The 26,464-nt window shown below is 39.6% G+C and overlaps 2 protein-coding genes across 2 annotated transcripts in view; both read left to right on the top strand.

Annotated features, from left to right (window-relative positions):
* Window positions 1-8,987: 8,987 nt before the first annotated feature.
* Window positions 8,988-26,464, top strand: part of LOC5574553 (serine-enriched protein) — a 29,303-nt gene continuing 11,826 nt past the window's right edge. Inside the window, exons 1-4 of the mRNA XM_021851497.1 lie at window positions 8,988-9,801; window positions 15,779-15,935; window positions 16,010-16,175; window positions 18,872-19,005. Coding sequence (XP_021707189.1) covers window positions 9,593-9,801; window positions 15,779-15,935; window positions 16,010-16,175; window positions 18,872-19,005 — 666 coding nt within the window. The 5' untranslated portion in view covers window positions 8,988-9,592. The remainder of the gene's footprint in view (window positions 9,802-15,778; window positions 15,936-16,009; window positions 16,176-18,871; window positions 19,006-26,464) is intronic.
* LOC5574555 (probable small nuclear ribonucleoprotein E) lies at window positions 18,115-18,771 on the top strand. Its single transcript, XM_001661454.2, has 2 exons — window positions 18,115-18,350; window positions 18,451-18,771. The coding sequence occupies exons 1-2, from the start codon at window positions 18,215-18,217 to the stop codon at window positions 18,588-18,590; spliced, it is 276 nt and encodes a 91-aa protein (XP_001661504.1). The 5' UTR covers window positions 18,115-18,214; the 3' UTR covers window positions 18,591-18,771.

The following is a 26,464-nucleotide window of genomic DNA, read 5'->3' as shown; positions in this document are numbered from 1 at the left end:
TAAAGAGATAGGTATGAGCGTTTCACAAACACATCACTTTAGGTAACAGTTGGATACAAATATCAAATCGTATTATCCTATTTCTGTGTTCTAGCTATATGTTTGTATAAACCGGCGGTTTACTCAGGAAGGATTTTTAGACTATATCCGTTTTATCATTACAGTGGTTGTGTTGTTGTATTCTGTACTACACTGGAAGAAATACCTCGCTTGTCGTACACAGCTTCAGCGTGCTGGAAATCCGCGCGTCAGTTACCTCACTAATATCTTTGATATCAATAACATTATACTAGCATGCTATTGTTTCTCAGAGAAGGAGATCATTTGAACTAGTAGTAACTGTAGTGTTTGACTGTTTGCTGTGAACAAACTGCCAATAATTCGAGCAGAACCATTTCGGGTTGCTATCAATGTCAGCTCCATTGGCGACGCCTGAGCACATGTGGCAAATGCTTCGCTAAGAACGCTAAATACTCATGAGGATGTCAATGATGTGAATGTTTAGAAGTAATCATACCATCTTCCAGAGCTGCGCTACACCCTTGAGCTGGAAACAGCTTTCATCGTGATGAACGACATGCAAAAACATGAGATCGGATGGTGGTCAATCAACAAAAGAGTGTGCATGTTGAGGATCAACGGTCGATCAACGGATGACAAAGACGCATTATGGTCTAGCACCTACTTCCAAGATAACCTTCCGTTCCAATGATGATCGCTAGTTATCCACAGCAAATGAAATCTCGAATCGGTCAGGTATTATAGATTGCACATCTCCGACATAATCAACGTCAAAATCTATCGTGGTGCTAACATTCACTCTACCCACTACCTGATAATAATAAAAATGCGCTTCAAACTTCCTGTCGTTAACAATGAACGGTACCGACGCCCGCCACAGCATGACCTTCAGCGTCTGATTTACACGGATGTCGCCACAGCATCGTTCTACATCTCTAGCAAGCGTAACCAGAATAGGTTTTGTTTGCTGAGACCCTTCTTGGCTATTGTACTACAGTAAAAATAGCCATCAACTCACAGGTGGAGTCATTGTGCGTTGAACGTAGTCTATGGTACGATTGGTTTGCTGAAGAGTTTAGAATTATTCTAGAGGAAAAAAAAACGAGAAGCACCATACACAGAAGCGGAAGCTGCAGACTTGTGTTGATGACACAGGACCGGAGGTTCAAGTCAAAGGAGAGCATTTCAACGTTCGAATGTTGGACAAAAGCAGCCAACCAGATCTCACTTTGAGTGAAGTTAGGGATGACGTTCAACAGCTCAAGTATAACACAGCAATTGTTGCGGATGGTATATGAGTGGAACTCATCAAGATGAGCCCGGAAAAGTTGATCGCTTGTCTGCATCGGCAGATAGTAATTACTATTCTTAAGAACCTGGCAGTTATAACATCTGCAAGAAGAGTAGAGCCAAGGGGTTAAATACTCTGCCTACAGAAAACGTTAGTGCTTATCTATCTGTCTTTTTTTCTATCTGTAAAACTTGCATAAAAATTGTCAAGGGCTTGTACGCAAGTTTCTGGAGGGTAACAGACGGAGAGAGATAGGAGATAATATAATAATAATAAATCTTCTAGCTGTTTAGTAGAATACCTATAAGTAGATGAAAAAACTGAATTTAGTACTATACCATTTAATTCCACTAGAGTTTGTATCCTTTGACAGATACGCGTATTTCGACCTCAACTGTAATGCCGTCTTCAGTGTCGTGTACTAGACAAGTCGAGTCTAGTACACGACACTGAAGACGGCCTTACAGTTGAGGTCGAAATACGCGTATCTGTCAAAGGATACAAACTCTAGTGGAATTAAATGGTATAGTACTAAATTCGGTTTTTTCATCTACTTAGATAATATAAGATATGCACTCATTAGAAAAAAATAAGTTCATTGGACTCCACGACATTCGTATACCAATTCGTAAAACAATAATGATTGACATTTTAACTTAAGACTGGTTGAATAATGTAGGAGCTCAGGTGATACTGAACATCCACGTATGCGGTATACAGCGCGAGATGGTTTATACTAGTGAGCTAGATTGCCATTGATTTAAACACATGAAATCCTAAAACTACGCATATGTTACTGCGTAGCATTTAGCAATGAGCATTTCAACTCACATTTAACGTTTTTTGATGCTGATGATGTTATTCATTGAGGTTGAGTGGGTTGAGCTGATGGTTTTATTGATCTCTTCGTAAAATTCGTCCTGGAGAAATATTTACTTCAGCAAAAACAATACAGTCAGTTCTTTTATAAGACACCTCACACTTTTCTTTCACCACTGTTTCCCAATTACTTTTCATCGAATGAGGCTGACTTTTTTTAGAATACAAGTCGTAATATTACCTTACTACGAACAAAAAATATCGTATAGGTCGGTTATAAAACCGTTAGGAATTGTGATTAGTATAATGTGGATAGCATTCTGGCAGAAAACTTTACTGAATAAACATATGTATTTTAAAATGACTTTTAATGTTATTACGGTCTAACATGTAATGTTTTTCATCTTTGAATCAAAGTCCCAATTCACTTCTATAAAACATAGAACATCTAATCATCATATAGGTGCAGAAAAATATATGTTTTCATTTTTAATCGATAAAAAATATAGCAAAATTATAATAAAATACATAGAAAATCCATCTCAAACCATGCGGAATAACTTTTTTCTCCCACGACGGATATTTTTGACCCCATACCAACTTTTTCTTGTCTCATTCAGATCTTTCAAATGACATATGAGTCATCTGTGTACATTCCGGGCCCAGATTTGCCCAATCTCCTTTTTGACATATTTTGCAATCCTCTATTTGAGGGGCCCCCAAATCAACCTCCGCACCGAGCCCCCAAAACTCTAGCTACGCCACTGCTCCAGAGTTTCATAAGTCCTCCACTTCACCAGATATAGAGTTATTATTTGTCAATTGCTTTAAAAGCTAAACTCACGACGAGTCTACTAATAATTTTCCTAGAGTTACTACAAGAAGAAGTCTTGAATTCGTCAAGTTATTTTCAAAATATTTTTGATCTCATTTATTTTACCAGGATTTCATGAGATTCCATGAGAGATCATTTCAAAGATTCTTTGCAGATTTGACTAGGAATTGTACTACGAACACCTCTAGGCATAACTCTAGTGAATTTGTATAGAGATTTTAGCGTTGTTACTCTAGAAATACCTCGGAGAATTTATTCTGGAATTTATCGGCAAATCACTAGGGGAAGTAAAGATACTTGCTACTGAGGCAGTAGACGCCGTGGAAGAATGGATGCGAGGGAAGAAACTTGTGTTAGCCCATCCTAAAACCGAAGTATTGATGATAAGCAATCGTAAGGCAGCATGCGAGAATCTCGATTTGATGTGAGAGGGCCGTGATATCAGCTCTATCCCGGAGCATGCCCAACAATTCAGCGATCAGCAGCAGCAAAAAGCGACTAGCTACTGGGAAGCGTGTCTACGTCGATACTCAGATACGCTGGCCCCGTGTGGGTGGCAGCACTGCAAACGAAGAGGAACCGCTCCCGGCTGAACAGTACGCTCAGAGCGATGGCCATACGTGTGTCTAATATTGTCTAACGAATGTTTGCTGATGAAGAAAAATGGGACACAGTAAACAGGATAATCGTCCAGTTGATGTCTGTGTTACAACTAAAATGCCGAGAAGAGCAGCGGCACTTAAAGCAGTGGACAGCACATGGCTCTGAGTCGTTGGGGCAGCCGGCATCGTCGGACCGACCTCGGCACCACCGGGGACTAGACCGAGTAGAGCGGACGTATCGGTAATAAGTCGTTGAGGCGACTGCAAACCGGAAGTCATCCTCCAACCGGAATTGCAGGACCGACCCCGGCACCTAACCGACCAACATCGCGTCGAAGTAGGCTATGTCCTTCGTCGGGGACTAGCTGAGTAGATCGCTAAACAGCACCGGCAAATGGTCGTCAGGGCGCCTATGAACCAGAAGCTTCTCTCCACCGGAATCGCAGGACGTCCCCGATGGTGGACTTAAGGTGAAGTAGGATGTCATTGAAATTTGTACGCACCGTTGATGATTGTTGCTTTCTCATTTCACGATTTCGAATCAAAGAAAATCAGTTGGTTTTGCACTAACACAGCTGAAAAAGTATCAGCATACTCTTTGTATGTTGGTGTGTACAGTGATACTTTTTCAAGACAATATAAACTATCAAGAATGAGTTTAATCACTTTGAAATTGCACGCAGCAAAGTCGTCATTGCTGGCAAAACTAATGACGGGCTACTTCGTCTTAACCTACGATGGTCCGCAGCTGGCCGGGCAGATGGTGCGTAGGGACCTTTTACTCACGGAATTTCGGGAGAATTTGCCGCACGGAAAAGATCTGGTCCATTGTCGAGCGGCCGTCGATGAAACCTGCTTGATAATTTCTCTGCTATTTGTGATAACTCGTTTGCTATAGGTGATAGACGACGGAAGAGAATGTGGGATGGCACTTTGTAGGCGTTCAGGATAGAGATTGCACAATAATTTTGACACTCCTGTTTGTCGCCCTTCTTGTAGATAGGGCATATAACGCCTTGCTTCCACTCCTCCGGTAGCTGTTCCGTTTCCCATCGGCTGATTATCAGCCGATTCATACAAGCGACCAACCTGTCCGGGCCCCGTCTTAATGAGTTCGGCTCCGATACCATCCTTGCCAGCGGCCTTGTTGTGCTTAAGCTGTTGAATGGCATCCAAGGGTACTTTAAGATGTAAACTTAAGAATCGTTTTGCACTTTCTTAATTTATGGCTTTTTTTCTTTTTCCTATATATATTACAAATTTTCCATCAATAACAGCTTATTTTGATATAGGCCCTATTCGAAAGTTAGTCTCGAAATCTTGTTAAAAAAAAACTTATAAATATGACATGAGACGGAAAAAACATTTTTGGCCGCCAGACTAGTTTCCATATATAGTGCATCCGCAATAGACCGTTGAATGAGAACCACAGAGCCCAAACCGCATTAGCATCCTAGATAGCCGGGATAGGTGAAAGTTTCTAGCTTTGCTAGAAGTGCGACAACACTATTAAAACAATATAAGTGGGTAGAGGTTAGAAGAGGTGTAAAATCAGGACTTGCTTGGAAAAACATCCAGCTATACACCACGTAACTCTATCCTGCTCCATTGTGACTAGCAACCTATGTTGCGCAATTCACGATATCTTCCTATTTAATCAGAGTATCCTCCTGTTTGGAATCATCAAAACAGATTGTCCTCCTCAAACGAATTTCCATATGTTCACCCAAAGTGTGAATGCCACAAATATGGCTCGTCGATAATTGTTATAATTTTTTTATTTTCTAAATTATTGTTCGATACTTCTACACTTCTGAATAGCAAAAATGAAGCAGGAATGAGTTCCGACCCAAAATTAATTACGTTTTCTTTCACTGCTTGCCATTGTTAGATGCTGAATTCATATGAAGAATGAGATTTCTGACCAATGGTGTTCCGAATCCATTCTTCGAGAAAGGATGATATCCACAAGCACAAACATTGCTGTTCTGATGATGCCACGACGGAAGCAGAAATATCCACTCGTCGTATGTACATATAATCCAAGCACACTGATACTGATTGATATTTGATTTAGGAATGCGTGATTATATTTTCTTCGTTTTCATCATCCATTCAAACCACATGATTGTCTTGATAAACAATTCCATTTAACGAGGAATGAGAGCTTTTCTTCGCAGATAAGAATGCTTGAGTAATTGGAGCCCGTATTGGATTGGATTCGAGCTATGATTTCCTGAACAATTGATTATCTTATTTTTGTGAATACATATATTTTATTCTTTTTTTTAATTTCTTTATTTGAATCATTTCAAAAAATTACATTCATTTCTTATATCTAGGTGTTAAGTGTTATTAGGCAACACTATCATCCTAATTTGGTAAAACAAATTTAAGATTTTACTAACATTTTGTTAACAACATATTACATTTCATTTGCCGTAGCAGTTCAGATTTTTTACAGGTGAGTTGATTTCACCTGCTCATAAGAGAAAAAAACGTTTTCAATTAACTTAAGCTAACTTAACCTAAACATATAACCCATTGATCGTGGCAATAGAAGATTGTAACGATTTTTGCCTCAAATTATTAATAATTTTATTTGACATTTGTCCCAATGTTTCAACATTGGATATTCTATGTAACTCATTGGTACTATACCATCAGAAGCATCAGAATCATTTTCAAATTTTTATTTTGAATTTTCTGCAGAGCTTTTTTCCTAGTATTACAACAGCTAGTCCAAATTGGTTCAGCATACAACATGGCTGGCCTGAAAATTTGTTTGAACATCAAAAGCTTGTTCTTAAGACAAAGTTTTGATTTTCTATTAATAAGGGGATAGAGACATTTTAAATATTTGTTACATTTGGCTTGAATGCCCTCAATGTGATTTTTGAAAGTAAAATTCTTATCTAGCATAAACCCTAGATACTTAACTTCATCTGACCAATTTATTGGAACCCCTATCATCGTGACAACATGTCTACTTGAAGGTTTCAAATAAAAAGCTTTTGGTTTATGTGGGAATATTATTAGTTGAGTTTTGTAAGCATTAGGAGAAATCTTCCATTTTTGCAAGTATGAAGAAAAAATATCCAAACTTTTTTGCAATCGACTACAGATGACACGCAGACTTCGTCCTTTGGCGGAGAGGCCTGTGTCATCCGCAAACAAGGATTTTTGACATCCCTTAGGTAACTCAGGTAAGTCAGATGTGAAAATATTGTATAATATTGGTCCCAAAATGCTGCCTTGGGGAACACCAGCTCTTACAGGAAGTCTTTCAGATCTGGAGTTCAAATAATTAACCTGAAGTGTATGATTTGATAGATAACTTTGAATTATTCTAACAATGTGTGTTGGAAAATTGAAGTTTTTTAATTTTACAATCAAACCTTCATGCCAAGCACTGTCATATGCTTTTTCTATGTCTAGAAGAGCAAGACCAGTAGAATAGCCTTCAGATTTGTTGGAACGGATCAAATTTGTTACACGTAAAAGTTGATTAGTGGTTGAATGTCCATGGCGGAATCCATCATTCTTTTCAAAATGACCTTTTCAAAAAGTTTACTGATGGAGAAAAGCAAACTAATAGGACGATAGTTAGAAGTTTCTGCAGGAATTTTGTCTGGTTTCAAAATTGGTACAACCTTAGCATTCTTCCATTTGTCAGGAAAATATGCTAATTGAAAACATTTGTTAAATATATCAACTAAGAAATGATAAGCTTCTTTCTGGAAGTTACATGATGAGGATGTCGAAAATTCCATCATCGCCAGGAGCTTTCATATTTCTGAAATTTTTAATAATAGTTTTCACTTCCTCCAAATCAGTCTCCCAGCAATTTTCGAAAACGTTCTCTTGATTGAGAATATTTTCGAAGTCCTGAGTAACTTGACTAGTGAGTCCTAAATTTAAATTATGCGCGCTTTCAAACTGCATAGCAAGTTTTTGAGCTTTTTCGCAATTAGTTATTAATAATTTGTTTTCCTCTTTCAATGCCGGTATTGGTTTCTGAGGTTTTTTTCAAAATATTAAATAATTTCCAGAAGGGTTTAAAGCCAGGGTCCAATTGAGAAATTTTATTTTCAAATTTTTTGTTTCTTAATTGTGAAAAACGTTTCTTAATTTCTTTCTAAAAATCCTGCCATATAATTTTCATACCAGGATCGCGATCATCAACCATAAGATTTACAGAATCATATAATTTTCCACATAAGACTGGTTCACTTCACTGCTACACGCAAACAAATTGTGTTGTATAATCTACCGAATCCATGGTAGAATTAAGAACTGCACCAACGATTTTCAACCGACTACAAAAATCTGTTAAGTTTACTATAATCTGGTGAAAATCACTGAGCAGTGCAGTAAATTTGACTATGTCCATAGTAGCATCCACTACAAAGCATTGTATTTCAATCCGTGACACCCACCGTACAACACAGTGGGGTCAAAAGTATGATGCTAAACTTCTCAAATCAAGAATGTTTCTAGTCAAAAATACTACAATTCTGGTTAAATCAACAGAAGAAATTTTCTTGTGTAGTGATGTTGACTATGTTTTGGTAGAGTTAACAGATTAATGTAGTCGGTTGAAAACCGTTGGTGCAGTTCTTAATTTTACCATGGATTCAGTAGTTTCTACAATAAAATTCATTTCAGTGTAGTGTTAACACTAAACAATTAGAGTAAAACGTTTAAGGTGAAGATCAATCGAAGCCAAAGTTCAAATTTTCAAGAGCACCGATCTGGAGAACCAAACATCCGTTTGAGCTAAAAACCTAATCGATTGGTCACCGCCAGCTAGTGACCAATCGATTAAGTTTTCAGCTTAAACGGATGTTTGGTTCTCCAGATCCGTGCTCTTGAAAATTTGAACTTTGGCTTCGATTCATCTTCACCTTAAATAATTTCCGTTAAATATTAAAAATTAAAAATTTATTTTCCTAATTTCAAACAAAGGTTTGAGTCCTTATTATTTTCAAGACCTCATCGAAACGAAAACATCTGGAAAAAATGTTAATAACTACTCTGAAAAACTTAGTATTGGCCTTGTTTTTAATAGCTACAATAAAACATACCGCAAGTACTCAGTCTGGCTATATCTATGGCCACTCGCATCTAAACTCGTACACAACTATCTCCATGAACATTCGAAATAAACGGATTCAAATAGAGTATTCCACCAAACTCATTCAAATTTCGATCATTTCGGTGCAAAATCATCCACGAAAACCAGAACCAGACCGTATTAAAGAAGCGATCAAAACATAAAACAGAAAAGAGCTCCAACAGCTACAGACGAGATCGCCCAAGCCATACCTGGATGGTTCGTCTGGAATCCCAAAGAAAAGACGATGAAAGTTGATTGAGCTGCTGCTGGCTATCTGGTTGGCTGCCGGTTTGTGTTCAGTTGGTCGCTCAGTGTCTTCAGTTGTTCATGATTGGACCAGGTTCGGTGCCTAATTACGCCCAAATCTCCGCAATTTCGTAAAAGAATCCAATAAAATTAGTGTTCAAGTGATCTTCAGTTTATGTTCAGTGACTTATCAGTAACGATCACTTTTAATTTGTGTAAAACAGGTCGTTTTATCAGAATTTTCCATAACCCAGCCGTGATCGGTTTCACTGATTTGAGGATCATTATTTTTGTTGGCTTATGCTTTCGGATGGTGTGAGTGAGGTGCAAAAGAGTTCGGTTACCTGTTGCACAAACATAAGCTCAGGATCGTCGCGTTCTCTCTTCTAGTGATGTTGGTTGTTTTTATCGCACGTGTTTTGTTTATGCTCAGTTTTGCGATCTGTATGTAGTCCGCGTATTGCGTAAGAAGGCGAGACACCGATCAAAACATAAAAACGTGATCATTCCTTAGCGAGTAGAAAAACGTGTCGTGTGGTTGTTTACTCGTTTTGTTTACGAATCGGAAGAATCCGTTGAACGTTCCAAGCGGTTACCGGCGAGTGTGAAAATCGTTAGGCATTATTTTGAGAATCAAATCGATAGTAAATTCCGATTGAATGAAATACGAAATTAGCTACCACAGTGACTCTGAGAAGATGGGAAGCCGTGCGCAGTCTGTGATCTGTGACAAGGTACTGGCTGGATTGCCACAATTGTTGGATGACCTGCAGAAACTATCCGAAGATCAGGACACAGCGGATGTGGTGTTTATTCTTGGGAATAGTGAAGAAAGGATCTTCGCTCATCGGATCATATTGATGGCAAGGTTAGTAACGATCGATGTAAATATAGCGGAACCAAAAGTTAAGCGTTAATCTTCAACAAAAACCATAAAAAGAGTGTTCTGAGAAATTTTCAGATTTCTAGGAGGTGATTTAAGGGTGGCCCAAAGACAATGTAGGTTTATATGGAAATTACTATGGAAACATTTTGAAAGATGTTCCAAACACGTTAGTACAGTAATGTATGTACAAATTGATCATCCCAGAGTGAAAACTTGTAATTCAAACCTTACTGAAAGATGTTACTGAAGAAACAAATCCCTTTTCAGCTAATTTTGTTTGGAATTTTTGTAGATGTTTGCAAGGCTATAATCCCATAAGAAGCTAGATAACAGCAAACAAACTCATGAATATCTATTCTCCTATCCATCAAATTGTATTCTCCTCTTCAGGAAATTTCTTTATTATGGTTTGAAGAATGAGTTTTCACTATAGGATGATGAGTTTGTACTTACATTCTAGTACTAATGTGTTTGAAATATTTTTCAATATTTCTCCATAGTAATTTCCATATAAACCTACCTTGCCTTTGGGCCACCTTTAAATCACCACCTAGAAAGCTGAAAATTTCACAGAACACTATTTTTATGGTAAGGATGGTATAGATGATATGGAAGATTGGATTTTCAAACATTTTTAAAATCTGACCTAATCTTTACCTTGACTTCACTTATTGTCGTAGCTCATCCTCCGTACAGATGAAGCCTTTCCTCCTTTTGCTTTGCTGTTCTCCCTATGCGCCATTGAACACCTGCATTGTAGCGCTGATTCCACTTTTCAATTTCGTCCATCAAGATTCCTTTATCCTTATTCTGAGCATTATGACCCGCGGCACGAAGCCGTTGCGGGATGCGTAGAGTTTCTTGAGAACGATACAGCTGCTTCATCTATTCGGATTCCAACCCTTCTACTACAAATCGCTGCAGTTGATATAGGCCATGTCCATAGGCTGGTTTGTTGCCTTTGTTTCTGTTTGTATCGTTCAACATTTCCTACCGCAGTACTTATCGCTCGCGCTGCGTTTTTTAGTTAACATCTAAACAGATAACACTAAAACAACACTTTCACGCCACAATACTCGACTCGTGGTCGCATCTCTCCATCCTCGGTTCTGCCCCACGCTCGCCAAATCGATACGCACTTGATCCGCCCACCTACCTCGCTGCGCTACACGCCTTCTTGTACCAACCGGATCCGAAGCGAACACCATCTTTGCAGGGTCGCTGTCCAGCATTCTTGCAGCATGCCCTGCCCATCGTATCCTTCCAGCTTTGGCCACCTTCTGGATACTGGGTTCGCCGAAGAGTTGGGCGAGCTCGTGGTTCGCCGCCACACACCGTTTTCCTGCACACCGCCAAAGATCGTCCTAAGCACCCGACGCTCGAAGACTCCAAGTGCTTGCAAGTCCTCCTCCAGCATCGTCCACGTTTCATGCCCGTAGAGGACTACCAGCCTTAAGAGCGTTTTGTACATAATACATTTGGCGCGGGCGTGAATCTATTTTGACCGCAGCTTCTTGTGGAGGCCATTGTAGGCCCTACTTAAACTGATGACCACCTCGCCGACCACCTCGAACGTATCCCCGTCTATCGTAACACTGCTACTTAGGCGAGTCCTGTCGCGCTCGGCCCCACCAGCTAGCATGTACTTTGTCTTGACTGCATTCACCACCAGTCCAACTTTTGCTGCTTCGCGTTTCAGGCGGGTATACAGGTCTGCCACCTTTTCAAATGTTCGGCCGACAATGTCCGTATCATCCGCGAAACAAACAAATTGACTGGATCTCGTAAAAATCGTACCCCCACCCCGGCTATTGAGCCCGGCTCTCCGCATAACACCTTCTAGTGCAATGTTGAACAACAGGCACGAAAATCACCTTGTCGTAGTCCCCAGTAGAATCCAAACGAACTGGAATGTTCACCTGGAACCTTAACACAATTTTGCACACCTTCCATCGTCGCTCTTATCAGTCTCATGAGCTTCCCGGGAAGCTGTTCTCGTCCATGATTTTCCATAGCTCTACGCGGTCGATACTATCGTATGCCGCCTTGAAATCGATGAAAAGGTGATGCGTTGGGACCTGGTATTCACGACATTTTTGGAGGATATGCCGTACAGTAAAGATCAGGTCCGTTGTCGATCGGCCGTCAACGATGCCGGCTTGATAACTTCCCACGAACTCGCTTACTATAGGTGACAGACGACGGAAGATGATCTGGGATAATAGTTTGTAGGCCTCGTTTATAATGGTGATCGCTCGAAAGCTCTCACAATCTAACTTATCGCCTTTCTTGTAGATGGGGCATATCACCCCTTCCTTCCATTCCATCCTTAACCTCCCTCAAAGTGGGGGCTGGTTGGTTTCCATCCTCCGCAGTACCGACGAAGGCACTTCCTCCGTTGTCCAGACCTTCATTGCCTGTGTTCTCAGCGCCATTCTGTACTGCTTCCACCTTTCGATCGCTTCACGCTCGTCCGACAAAATGCTCCCATTCTTATCTCTGCACATCCCGGCTCTCGGCACGAAGCCGTTGCGGCGCGTTTCTTGAGACCGGCACAGCAGTTCCATCTTCTCACACTCCGTCTCTTACTGGCGGCATTTTTTCTCCCGAAGCAGGCGGGTCTGCTGTTGCCGTTTCCGTTTATAACGCTCCACGTTCTGCCGGGTCCCTCGTGCAGCATGACCGCCCGCGCTGCGTTCTTCTCCTCCAGAATCTGCCTATATTCCTCGTCGAACCAATCGTTCCGTCGACTCCATCCCACGTACTCGACGTTGCTCTCAGCTGCATTGTTGATGGCTGCCTTCACTGTTCTCCAGCAGTCCTCAAGGGGGGCTTCATCCAGCTCACCCTCTTCCGGTAATGCCGCTGTGACATCCGGTTGCATAAGCCGCTCTAGGTCGTACCGGGGCGGCCGTCGACGTACGGTTGTTAACGACGGAGAGTTTTAGGCGCAGTTTAACCATCGCCAGATAGTGGTCAGGGCCGATGTTAGCGCCACGATAGGTCCTGACATCGATAATGTCGGAGAAGTGCCGTCCATCAATCAGAACGTGGTCGATTTGTGATTCTGTCTGCTGTGGTGATTTCCAGGTGTATCGGTATGGAAGGCTGTGCTGGAAGTAGATGCTACGAATGGCCATATTCTTGGAGGCGGCGAAATCAATTAGTCGTAAGCCGTTTTCGTTCGTCAGCCGGTGGGCGTTGAACTAATATCGTCACTTACCTTAGACAAATTAAGTATTGAAAACGGTTGCTGTGCCAGCAATACATTTGTTTGGTATCCCGAATGTTACCTTCTTCAATACGTATATCCATTTTCAACACGCAAAACTCACACTGCACGTAGCATGAATCGCTTATCGCAACGGATACCTTCCTTCGCACTCTTTTTCAAAACCGCGCACGAATCGAGGATGGAACATTTGATATACCACGTCGTGTTTTCTTTCTCCTTTGTGAGCTGTTGCGCCCTTCCAACCAACTGCGACATGTAGTGACCAGCTTCCTACATATCGATCTTCTATCTAAATCAGATTACTTTTTCCGATCACTTCGATTTTCCAACGAAACTGGAAGCACTAGTACGACATAGTCAAAACATATTTATTCTTCTCAAAATACATCAACAAACTGATTTATTTTTTCCTTTCAAAAACCTATGCCTACTATGATTTGATTAGATTGCGGTACTAGCTTAAATGTTCGTTAGTTCTTGAACATATTTTAATCATATTCTGCTTCTAGCTTCTCATAATCCCTACAAACTTAAGGTCCGTACCGTTCCTACCTGGATTCAGGCCGTGGGCTCTTACTCGTCGGCGATGTGGTACTTTTTTACTTGACAGCTTGGTTAATAATGCTCTTTCAAAAGCACGGCCTGCTCAGTTTAATACCAATGTAACCAACAATCACCTCGGTTAGAGAGCCAAAACTGTGACTCAAAAATCACCAATACGGTGAACGTCAGAGGAGAGAGATGAATTAGTTTAATGTCACTTCCTAGCTGAATACAATTCTACCTAAAACTAGACGAAGTATACTATTAAGAAATAGCCAAATTGAATTTGTTATCGGCTGTAATTATAAGTTTATTTCATTTCATAACTACGCGAATCTAAATTTATTGAATTGTAGATCATAAATAACGAGCAAATCGATTCGACCTATTTGTTCGTTGATAAATCTGTTCCGACAGTAAATTGTAAGTGATGAAATATGCTAAGAGAGCGTGAATTAAACAATAAAATTTGTAGCTTGAGCTGTCCTGAATTGAAATAAAACAACTTTGCTTCGAGACTGCCGAACATCACGAACAGCCAAACTACCACACAATGTATGTCGCCTTTCTTGTAGATGATGCATATTACCAGGTGCGTCGCACTCGGGCTCAGATTGGGTACCACTTCTAGTACTGCATTTGGTCCCTCGGTAGTGCAAAAGGTACCCAAGTTTGACACATCGCAGTACACTTTTCACGGCATTCTAGATTACCTTATGAGCCATGAAATTTTGGGCATTTGCAAGGGACATGAAGGTCTTTAATTTGTCTTTGATATTACCCTTTCTGCTCCTCCGATAGCTCTTCTGTTTCCCAGATTGTATCTATTAGCCGATACAGATAAATCATCTTTATGAGTTCAGCTCCGATACCATCCTTACCAGCAGCTTTATTGTTGTTGAGCTTCCCAACAAACATATTTTCTTAATAAGAGTTGAACAAACTACTCTCGAGCATACTTCAGCTGAAGAAACTGTTATTCAAATACTAATGTTAGTTCGGTTATTCTCCCTCAAAGTGGAGGCTGATTGATTTCCTCGACCTCGACTCTCGACATTCATTGCCTGCGCTTTCAGCGCCATTCAGTTGTTCGTTAAAGTGCTGCTTCCACCTTTCCATCACCTAACGTTCGTCCGTCAAAATGCTGACATTGAAGAAACGCGGCCTGTGATCGTCAACTTGTATATTCTGTTGTTGATTGCCAACAATCCAATAACGCGCTTTTTCTTTTAGTCCATCATAATAAAAGCTGTACCCAGTTCGTGTCTGTTGGCGAAGCTCTGTTAGATGGTATAAATAACCATCCCTATACAACATACATACCAAAGACAAATTAAAGACCTCCATGTCCCTTGCAGTTGCCCAAAATTTTTTTGGCTCATAAGGTAATCTAGAATGCCGTGAAAAGTGTACTGCGATCTGTCAAACTTGGGTACCTTTTGCACTACCGAGGGACCAAATGCAGTACTAGAAGTGGTACCCAATCTGAGCCCGAGTGCGACGGACCTGTACATACAGTACTGGACATAATAAAGTACGCATTGGCCGTTTTTCCATACAAAATGGTCAAGTTTGGAGATCTGAATCTCAGCTTTTAGTGGTCCGATTGATCTGAAATTTTCACCACAGCCTAGATATAACATAGATTTTACTCAATTAAAATAGCATTGCATTTGAAACACAATCTTTTAAATTATAAAAATCTCTCAATTTGCAAAAAATTGCAAAATTTAATTTTGAAAATATTTTGAAAACAATCAGTTTTACCGAAAAATGATGTTCTGCAAACTAGTGTGTCTTATCAAATTGTACATTTTTGCAGAAGGACATATTGCTCTAAATATTTTCATTTAAAATTTTTTTTTACTTTATAATTTTGTCATTTTTTTCGAAATTTGAGATTTGCGATAACTTAAAAGTTCGTTAATGAAAAACTTTGATTTGAGGTTACTTTCAAGCTGCGGTGAAAATTTCAGGTCAATCGGACAACTAGAAACCGAGATATAAGACTCCAAACTTGATCATTTTGTATGGAAAAACGGCCAATGCGTACTTTATTCTGTCCGGTACTGTATGTACCATCGACTCTTAATATGTCGGAAAGAATAAAAATTAATCGTATTTGAGTCAGCTGTTCTAAAGCGCCTTTGTAACCCTTTTTCACTTTGTTGCCTTTTGTAGATGCAAATCATTCCAAACCCAAAAACGTGGCGAAATATGTCGAATACCAGGATGCTCGGTTCTTCCATCTGCTCCTGGAACACCCACACCAATCCGTCTGCCACACATCGAGCCGGACATCTTCCGTCAGTTCATTCTTTACGTCTACACCGCAAAGGTAAGTCAAGTGAGATTTCTTCATTTCGAGGGTTCAAATCATAATTAAATTTGTTTCCCGTTGTATTCATTAAGATCATGCTGCAGGATTCGAAAGTTTTCGAAATGATGACCTTGGCGCAGGATCTGGGCGTCGATGAGCTCAAGGTCGCCTGCGAAGAGCACGTGAAGGCCACAATGTCGGTTGCCAATGCATGCACATTTCTTGCTGCCGTCATGGAAATTCAGGAAAAAGCATCCGGTGAGTAATATATGAATCAGTTCAGTTTAAAATAGACTACAGTGCCGAGCTACTTGGGCACTTACATGGTTCACAGCATGGGTTTTTTTTTGCCGAATTATCTGAAACTTTGCAACAAGAAGCACTTTAGTACGACGCATATTGTGGCAAAATATGAGCTCTGTAGCTTTCAAAAAAAAACCCAATGCCGAAGTGAATCAAAGGTGCCAAGAATAGGATCCGGCTCCCTATATCAACCACACTGAGAAAAATCTACACGTCAACTTATGGACGCATAAATCATCACTCCAACATGGATTCAGTGTGTTTTGCTTATGGTTATCTTGTGTCATAATCATCATGTTCAAGTAGGTCAATTCATTGATTTGCGCAATGAGATCGTTATGATGAAATCGATGAGCTATGCTATCGATTTCCATGTTCAAAGCTTCTAAATTGTTTGTGATCAACCCATGGGATGCATAGTGAACTGAATTGCGGTTGGACCTCGTGTCGAACGACAGTCATCATCATGCTTCCAAAGAGAACAAGCAAATTTTGAAGCTGAAAGTGTTAGATGAATATTTGTGAATTCGATTTTTCTTTTATTAGTGAAGTTGACCGATATACGAGAATTCTACCTTTCTATAAGAAAACATTGATTATAATGTATAGTTTAGTAGAAAAATCGGATTCCACTAACAGATTTTCCTGGCTTTCAGTTTCGAAAAAAATGGAATATGCTTATCCCTGGCTTCCCAAATTATGGATTTGCGGCGCCCCGCTTGTTGCTGGCTCAATGGTTTGAAAAAATATCAAGAGACCTTGCGACAAGCAGAGGAGCCTCGGATCCATATTTTGGGGAGCAAAAGTTCTTCTACCAAATTTCTTCTTTCAGTCCCATGACATTCATGTTCTATCACACATGACTATCTAAAGCTACTACATTTCGAATTCAATAAACAAATCAGTTGGTTTTCATGATTTGATATTTGAAAATTCATATTTGTTTCACATGACAACCTAATGTTGACACACATGTTATTATACCGTGAAATCAATGATGAAATCCATATGGCTACCACACTCAAATCATGTGGTTTTCCTCATTGCGCAAATCTATAAGTAAAACACACGACCTTGACGTGTAGATTTTTCTCAGTGTACGAATCTGAAGAGAAAGCTTCGAGTAATTATGTGGAAAAAATATGGAATCCCTGTTGTCGGCTGATGAATCAATCCATGAAGCAAAACAAAGGAATTTAATGTGTAACACACACGAAGTTTGCAAGAAAATCATAGCAAATCAATATGGACGTTCATGAATCGATCCATAATTTTAAACACACAGATCGAGCGTGTGGATTTTTATCAGTGCAAAGACATCTTTGACTCAACCCTATAACTGGATAGATTCAACCGGCTTTGGGACATCACCGCGACTTGCTGGTTGATCGGGCTACCGCACTTGCAAAATTTCACGCGGATTTCCTCTGATGGAACGACGCACCGCACTTGAGCAAACATCATAATGGTATTCTCCCATAAAATTCTAGTAAACGGGGTGAGAAAAGTGCGGTGCGTTGTTCCCTCAGGGGAAGGCCGCAAATGCCACAATAATCGTCCAATAAAAAAACCGATTTTGTATGAGTCGTACTACATTATATGTAACTTTGTTTTAGCGAGTGAGGTATTGAATAGAAATCTTTTACTGTGTTTTTGTCTACCTTGTGCCAAAGTGCTTCCACCTACTCGGCAGTAGCAGAAAAAGCTCTGCTATAAAATTTTCAATTTCATTGTACACCTAAAAAATTTCTACGCAATATCTGTTCTGATTACAATCACACTTTGAGTAGAAATCTGTGGAAGTGCGCTTGGTAGCGAGCGGAAATTTCGGTTTGCTATAATTGCATGCGCTATAATATTTTGAAAAAGACTATGGTTACAAACTGTCAAACAAAACGTCAAATCTAGCTTGTTTTCATCGTCGTTCGCGTCTTTCGTTCAAGGAACGTTTGCCTCTAATTTTCTTGCTAAAGTTGTGCAAATTCGGCTTAAAAATGTCGTTCAAAGGCTCCAAAGTGCAAAAAGTGATGGTTCAACCCATCAACTTGATTTTCCGATACCTTCAAAATCGGTCCCGCGTCCAGGTATGGCTTTATGAGAACACTCATCTGCGGATAGAAGGACACATCGGTAAGTACCTGCTTGCGGCACCTTTTGCATAACCTCAAATAGGGATTCATAGTAAATAAACAGATCCATTGAATAATCTTCCGGCTTTTCCCATTTCCAGTCGGATTCGACGAGTACATGAACCTGGTCCTGGACGAAGCTGAGGAATACAACACCAAGAAGCAGAACCGACGTCCCTTGGGTCGAATAATGCTCAAGGGGGACAACATCACGCTGATCCAGAACGTGCAAACGAACTGAGCGAAAAGCGGGAAACTTTCTTAACATGGATTCTAACGATTAATTTAATTTCATATTTCAAACAATAATACTAATTTCTCATTTAAAAGGTGAACTTATCAGAGTACGATGAACGAAGAACTCTTTAGTGTAAGCTGTGAGCCACTGCTGTAAAGTATGAATAAATATGAACCTAAATGAATCCCTCTTGGTGTGAAGTGTGTCAGTTGTGAAAGAAATCGAACCAGCCTAAGGTATGTATGCTTACAACAGTGGCTAACAAAAATCATTTTCAATTCTAGGCGCAAAGTTTGCCCCACCGTTCCTTGAAAAATGCATCACTTACATCGCTGAGAACGCTTCGGAATGTGTGAAGACAAATGCTTTTCTCAATCTGACAAAGGAGGGCCTGATTCAAGTGATTTCGTATGATAATGTGAGTATACAATTATACTTCATAACCAGTTCGAAAGAGTCACAACCCTTTCTAGTATCGATTTTGTAATTGTAATGTATTGGCATAACGATAACATGTTAGTATTTACAAATTTAAATCATGTCAGGGAACAATGTTCTATGATCGGGCGAGATTTTTTAGGGCTTGCTCTTTCAATAATAAAAAAGATTTTTTGAGATTTATAGTAAAAAGACACGGATTTAGTTGAAATTTAGCATGATTACTTCATGTTATATAAACTTCCAAATGAGTATGATACTGTAAAGTGCCCTATTTTCACGCATTTGGTCCAAAATTTATTAAAATTTGAGCAAGTTTTGATATTTGCCCATATTGCCAACTGTATATAATAGTAATACATCACAATTGCACTTAAAATTATCATTTTCAGTTTATTAGAAATATTCCAAAATGCACTGAATTAGAATCTTAGGTGCAGATTACGGAATTTGGATTTAAAAAATGTTTCGAATCTAGGCAAAATAATGATGTTTTCATGAAAAATTTAGTACTTTTAAAAATGCAGGGCTGTTAGCAGGTCTCTTTTTCGAGACTTGGTCTCTATTTTATTGTAAATTTCTACTTCTCTTTGCAGTGCGTAAGCAGATCCTTCAAAAATCCTTACAGAAGTTCGTCCAAGAAAATCCCAAAAGGTTTTTTTCCAGAGTTTTGAAGAAACTCGTTTAAGGATTTCAAAGGAACTAGCAAGAGTGACTCAAGGAGTTCCTGCGCTGATTGATTTTTCAGATAATTTTGGAGCCATTTTCAGATGAATTATTTCGTGAAAGCAAAGGAATTGCTCCAAAATGCTTCCAGGATATATAATCCTGCAAATCTTGTTAGAAGTCTTCCATGAGTTTCTCAACAAATTGATAAATCCTTCCTTACTGTTCCAAGGCGAGGCCTTCTATGTTTCGGCAGACACACTTAGACTCCAGCGGACACTTGACTAAAGGGCGGACACACTAGACGTAACCGTAACTTCTTTCTTTTAATAGGGTATAGCACAGCTAATTTAGATTTGACTCTGTATCGTCTCACAGCTAGTATTCGACTGATCTTTATTAATCATTCCTCGGACGAGCGAACCGCTCATGATATCGGTTTTACCGAACGATGTTCATTGAATTCATTTGTTCATCTCGTCTAAAAACAACAGATATAACAGTTCTTCCCTTTTTCAGAAATTGGATTAATCCTCTAATTAATACAACTTAATATTTCGATTTCAATAATTTCATAACTGCATTGAACTTTTTCTATTCGCTTCCAGTGCGAGATGCACCTAGCTTTTTCCTAGACCTTGTTTCGATAGGACTTCTTGTTGAAATCACTCTTCTCTTCGCAGGACCTTCGTCTGACTCAGTTCGTAGTGGGAAACCCAAGAAATCCTCTTCTTCTTCGACGGATTTACGTCGACGCTTACGATCATTGGTCACTTGGAAGACCACTCTGCTGCGTCGATTTGGATGGTTCATCTTCTTTAATTGACTTCGGTGTGCTGTCAGAACGTGCGTTCCTAGCGCAATCTGAAAAACATTTTTAGAAACTTTTTTGATTAATTTTGCCTCTAACCATTTAGGAAAGTCAACAAGCTTATTATTTTTATAATATAGTTTATCCCCTGAAACCAACTCGTCAAGTCCATCAGGAGCAGTTATTTCTTCCAAAACAACTTCTTTTCTTTCTGGCGTTTTCTTCAAATGTTGCTTATAGGTATTGTTTGGATTTATTAAATCCATAAGCATTTTTGGTTTAAAACACAGGACCTTTTCTGAAGGAAATTTCCCTTCTGGTCCACTACAGCTGTTCCTATAGTTAATCAGAAATAAATCTAGTCGATCCTCGATTGTCAAAGATCTTGTTTGATCATCAAGTAAAAATTTCTTAAAAACATCCTTCACAACTCTCACCATCCTTTCAGCTTGACCATTGGAAGCTGGGTTGTATGGCGGACTTTTGAGTACTTTGATGCACTGCTTTTCTAAGAAATTCACAAATTCCTGGGAATTAAATGGTGGACCGCCATCGGTTACAACAACATCAGGTAACCCATATCGAGCAAAAAAGGAAGCAAATTTCCTATTAACTATTTTTGCTGTAGTACCGTACCGTAATAGCTCTACCTCTAGCCATTTAGAATAGCTGTCAATAATCAATAAAAATGTTTTGTTTTCAAAATGGAAAAAGTCAGCGTGTATCCTACTAAACGGGCGAGTAGTAGGAATCCACGATTCTTTGGTTTTTGGTTTAGGAATAATTCCCATTTGAGCGCAAACATTACAACATTTAACAAATTCTTCTATATCCTTATTCATTTTTGACCAGAAGACAGTTCGCCTGGCAAGCTGCTTCATCTTCACGATTCCACCGTGATTGATATGTAGAAGTTTAAAAATTCCATCCTTTAGTTTTTCTGGGATGACCACCCTATCCTGTAATAGCAGTATTTGTCCAACAACTTCCAGCTTTTCTCTTTGAGCATAAAAATCCTTGAACTTATTTGGCACGGATTTAGGCCAACCAGTATTAACAAATCTTATGATTTCTTTCAAATATTCATCTTCACTGGTTTCTTTTGATATGAGATTATAGTCCAAAGGTAAATCGTTGGAAAAATTCAAGCTATTAATGGCCTCATAGTTTAAGGAACTTGGAACTTTTTGATCTAACGGAAACCTACTACAAAAATCCGCATTGCCCATTCTGGAACCAGGTCGGTACTCAATTTCAAAATTGTAAATTGATAATTCTATAATATAACGTTGTAACCTGGTTACACAAATGGATTGCTTTCCCTCCTTACCAAATATCCCCAATAAAGGCTTATGATCTGTAACTATTTTGAATTTTTGACCGAATAGATATTTGTGGAACTTCTTAATCACACAAACCATGGCCAATGCTTCAAGATGAAGTATAGGGTAGTTTTTTTGGGCAGGACTAAGGGAAAAGGAAGTGAAGCATACTGGTTTTTCTATTCCGTTAACAACTTGCGCCAATACACCTCCTAGGCCGTATGAAGATGCATCTGTTACAACTACCAATGGTAAGGTGGGATCATAAAATTGAAGCAAATTAGCGTTCACCAAACACTTTTTACTCACGTCGAAAGCTTCATCGCATTGGTCAGTCCATTCAAAACGAGCATTTTTCTTAAGAAGGTTGTACAAACATCTTAAATTGGTTGCCATATTTGGCACAAATTTATTGTAGTAATTTATTAGACCTAAGTAAGCTTTCAGCTCCGTTACGTTTTGCGGTGTTTTAGCATTAGCTATCGTTAAAAGTTTATCTGGTGAAGGACGTAGTCCATCGTTTGAAACAATATGCCCTAAGAACTGTAAGGACTCCACAAAAAACTTACACTTTTTGAAATTTACGCTTATATTTGCTTCTGAAAGCCGATCTAAAACAAGCAATAATTTGTTGTAACAGTCCTCAAAAGATTTTCCGGCAATTAGCACATCGTCAAGATAGCAACAAACACCTTCATTTCCACCAAGTATTTGGTCCATAACCTGTTGAAACAGTGCTGCACTCGAGGAAGCTCCTTGAGGCAGGCGGTTATAGGTGTATAAACCTTTAACTGTGTTTATGACCATATATTTCCTGCTTCGCTTAGAAAGTTTTAGCTGAGTGTAAGCTCCAGCTAAGTCTAAGGAGCAAAACACTTTGCATCCCGCTAATGTAGCGAAGATGTCTTGAGCGAGTGGCAAAGGATAAACATTTGGAATTAGAATTTTGTTAAGAGAAACTTTACAATCTATTACCATTCGGATCTCGTTGTCTTTTTTCCAAACGGCTATTACAGGCGAAGCCCACTCGCTTGCCTTCACCGGAGTAATTACGCCTTGTTGTTCCAGCATAACCAGATGACCAAGGAACTTGTCTTTGATTTTATAGGGAACCTGGTAGGCGCGTTTAAAGATTGGTTGATCGGGCTTAACTATCAACTCAGCCTCATATCCTACAATGGGATCAGAAAAATCCTTATCGAAAATTTTAGAATATTTGGTTTTAATAGTACCTAAGGCCTGTTGTGACTTGTTGCTTTGCTCAATGTTGTTGATGAAGAGATTTTTCCAATCTGGATAGAAAATTTCCATCCAATCCCTTCCAAGTAATGGAATGAAATCTCTCTCACTTTTCAGCACGATCAACGCACCTTGGCATTCCAGCTCATTAATGCTCACCTTTACAGAAATTTGTCCAACAACTGACAACTTCGCACCATTCACCACAACCAATCTTTTCTTACAGGTCGAAATGGGAATGTGTTGGAAAAGCTTCTTATAAAGGTATTCACTAATTACTGCGACTGCTGAGCCAGTGTCGATCTCCATAGTGAGTGTTTTGTTTTCAACCGTTACTTCCACTAAGCATGGCTCACCAATGTTGTTCACGCAAGAAATTTTCATACAGCTTATGTCTGACTCTGCACTAGAATCACGCAGCTTCATGCGATCAAATTTACTGAGCGGCTCTGATTCTACCACGTCTACTTCCTTAACAAATTTGACTGCACTTTTGTTTTGTAAAGCATAACAATTCTTCCTTATGTGACCTCTACGCTTGCAAAAGTTACAGACCGCGTTGCTGTGTGTATTACGGTCAAACCTCTCCTGACTATTTCTACGATCTCGACTTCTACTTTGCCTGTTGTAACTGTGATAATTTGCGTAACCTCGATCACCACTCCTGCTTCTCGAACGATATCGACCTGAATAGCCTGGTTGATGCTGATCGTAATCATCGCTTCTTCTGTTACCTAATCGATTTTTAATTGACATGACACTAGCACTGGGATTGGAACTTTCAACATACTTAAAACGCTGTCCTGCTAGCTCACTACTAATGATCAATTTTTCAACCTCTTTCAGCTCAATATCGTCCTCCGAAAGCAACTTCCGTTGGAGCTCTTTATCCTTCAATCCAAAAATCAATCTGTCCCTTATTGCCTCATTTTTAAATTCTTTAAAATTGCAGTTTTCTGCCAGCAAATTGATTGCCAAGACAAAATTTTCGGTTGTCTCATTTGGACCTTGGAAACGATTAGCGAATTTGTAGCGGTACATCAATGCAGGTTCCGTTTTATCAAAACGGCCCTTGAGCTTTTTAACAATATCATCATAAGCGAGATTATTCACATCCTGCTTAGGGAAAAGCAATTTAATTTCGTCAAACAATTCATCACCACCCAGCGAAATGAACCAAGATTGTTTCTCTTCGTCTTTTACTTTATTAAGACGGCAGAGAATCTCAAACCGTTCAACGTAATTGGTGAAAGATCTACCAGGATGGTAATGATCTAGAGAGCCTATAAGACCGGTAGTCGTCATTGTGTAAATTTATTTTCCTACAACAGAAAAATTGGTCAAGATTTACTTACGGTTTTTCAATAGGCTTTCTCACCGTACAACCTCACTAACCTCCGTCAGGTGACCTCTCTTCACTTCTCGCTGTCGACTCAGCGTCCAAAGTTCTCGCTGCTCAATTGATACTCAGTGTTCTCGCTGCTCACTCGATGCTCAGTGTTCGGTCACTCTCCTCTCACCTGATATTTGTAGCTCGGTTGTCGCTCTTCTCACCAGATGCTCGTTGTTCACTACTGCTCTCCGAATACTTTTCCCGCTCTCATGCACTCACTTCCATATGCACTAATGTCTGCTACAGCAACCTTAACGACCAGTTCATGCAAAACGTGATCGCAGCAGGCTACAACGATCGACAATCGTCTACCTACGCTGATGTGTTGGATTCTTGCTCGATTCTGGAGACCACCGTGTTGGACGCGATGTACTCGATGCACACTACCACTTGTTCACTTCGATTGCTTGCCAACTTGCCTACACGCAGCTCAACCCGCCTTGCGGTATCTACAAGCATGCACGCCACTAACGATCTGCAGTAACTTAACCGCCAAAGCGATACTCGCCGGCGCGATGGGACAATGGATAATCCACCGATTGCGACGACCTCCCCGTGCTGCTGAAGGTTATCAGAGACAATCGGCTATTGATGTGGCGTAGCAACAATGGCGTACTATTGAAAAAGGCTGTTGAAACAAAGAGAACACAATGGTATAATAATCACGTGGATAATTAATCAATACTTATTTTTTTCACAATTATACAATGTTCATAATGTAGCACATTTGCTCAACAGTACTCCAGTCTTTTCCAAGAATCTGACCGTCGAGTAACCGTCTGCCCAAGCCCAAGTTTCTTCTAGTATTCAACTTCAAAGAAAACTCTACTTACGTTTAATCAATACTTACATAAACTCACACTAGAAATGGCAAATTTCTGTTTGAGTTCTCGTTTTCCTCGTCGCCAGTTGATAAATCCTTCCTTACTGTTCCAAGGCGAGGCCTTCTATGTTTCGGCAGACACACTTAGACTCCAGCGGACACTTGACTAAAGGGCGGACACACTAGACGTAACCGTAACTTCTTTCTTTTAATAGGGTATAGCACAGCTAATTTAGATTTGACTCTGTATCGTCTCACAGCTAGTATTCGACTGATCTTTATTAATCATTCCTCGGACGAGCGAACCGCTCATGATATCGGTTTTACCGAACGATGTTCATTGAATTCATTTGTTCATCTCGTCTAAAAACAACAGATATAACACAAATTAGGCCACTTATTCATCATTAAGTTTCTCCAAAAATGTATATAGGCCAGTGGTGTCTCTATTTCAATCAAAATTGTCTTTGAAGTTACTTTTTTGCCTCAATCTGCTTGCAGTGAATCCTGATGCAAAATTCTAGAGGCTCAGACAAACCTCTAAAGACTATTATGCGACTATTCCACAAGAATGATATTTTTCACAGATCCCGCTTCAGAATTTCTTGTGATTTCTCCAGAGATTCTTTCTTAAATTCTCTCAGGAATTCCAGGAAAATTCTCCAGGAATAGTACCAGAAATTTATCAAGGGATGCTTAGAGAAACTTCTAAGAAATTTGGTCAAGAAAATCCTTCCAACGATATGACCTCTAGTAATTTTCACAGAGATTACCCTGGAAAAAAGTAAGAGGTTGTTTCCGAGATACAATCGCCAAGTTGACGTTGGATAACGTTAGCTTCTTCTATTTCCTGGCTTGAGACCGTCAAGAACTTATGAAAGATTTCTATTGATAAAAATCCAATCATTTTTCATACTATTTGTTGCATGTCAATTCTGACTTATTATGGACATTGTATGATATTGTTTGGTTGGAATCAGAGATAGAATCAGTCGATGGAAGAAGAAGCAGGAGCGGTAACTCTTGCTCCCCAAACAAATATTCCGGTTGAACGTTAGGTCCACGCATGATCCACTAAGATTGGTTGCTTTAGTGGGTTCCGAAGCCAGTTTGAGCTGGAGGTACTTCTCCATGAAGTCTGCGAACTCCATGTTCTCTTCTTTGCTCAAATCGATGTTAAAGTTG

Source organism: Aedes aegypti, chromosome 3, assembly GCF_002204515.2.
Source record: "Aedes aegypti strain LVP_AGWG chromosome 3, AaegL5.0 Primary Assembly, whole genome shotgun sequence".
In the NCBI taxonomy this organism is placed as follows: Eukaryota; Metazoa; Arthropoda; class Insecta; order Diptera; family Culicidae; genus Aedes; species Aedes aegypti.
This window is presented reverse-complemented; position numbering and strand designations above follow the sequence as displayed.

Coding starts and splice junctions, on each gene's coding strand:
- LOC5574555 (XM_001661454.2), top strand. CDS start 18,215: ATGTCGTTCAAAGGCTCCAAAGTGCAAAAAGTGATGGTTCAACCCATC. Junction 18,351..18,450: donor GCGGATAGAAGGACACATCG/GTAAGTACCTGC, acceptor TCCCATTTCCAG/TCGGATTCGACGAGTACATG.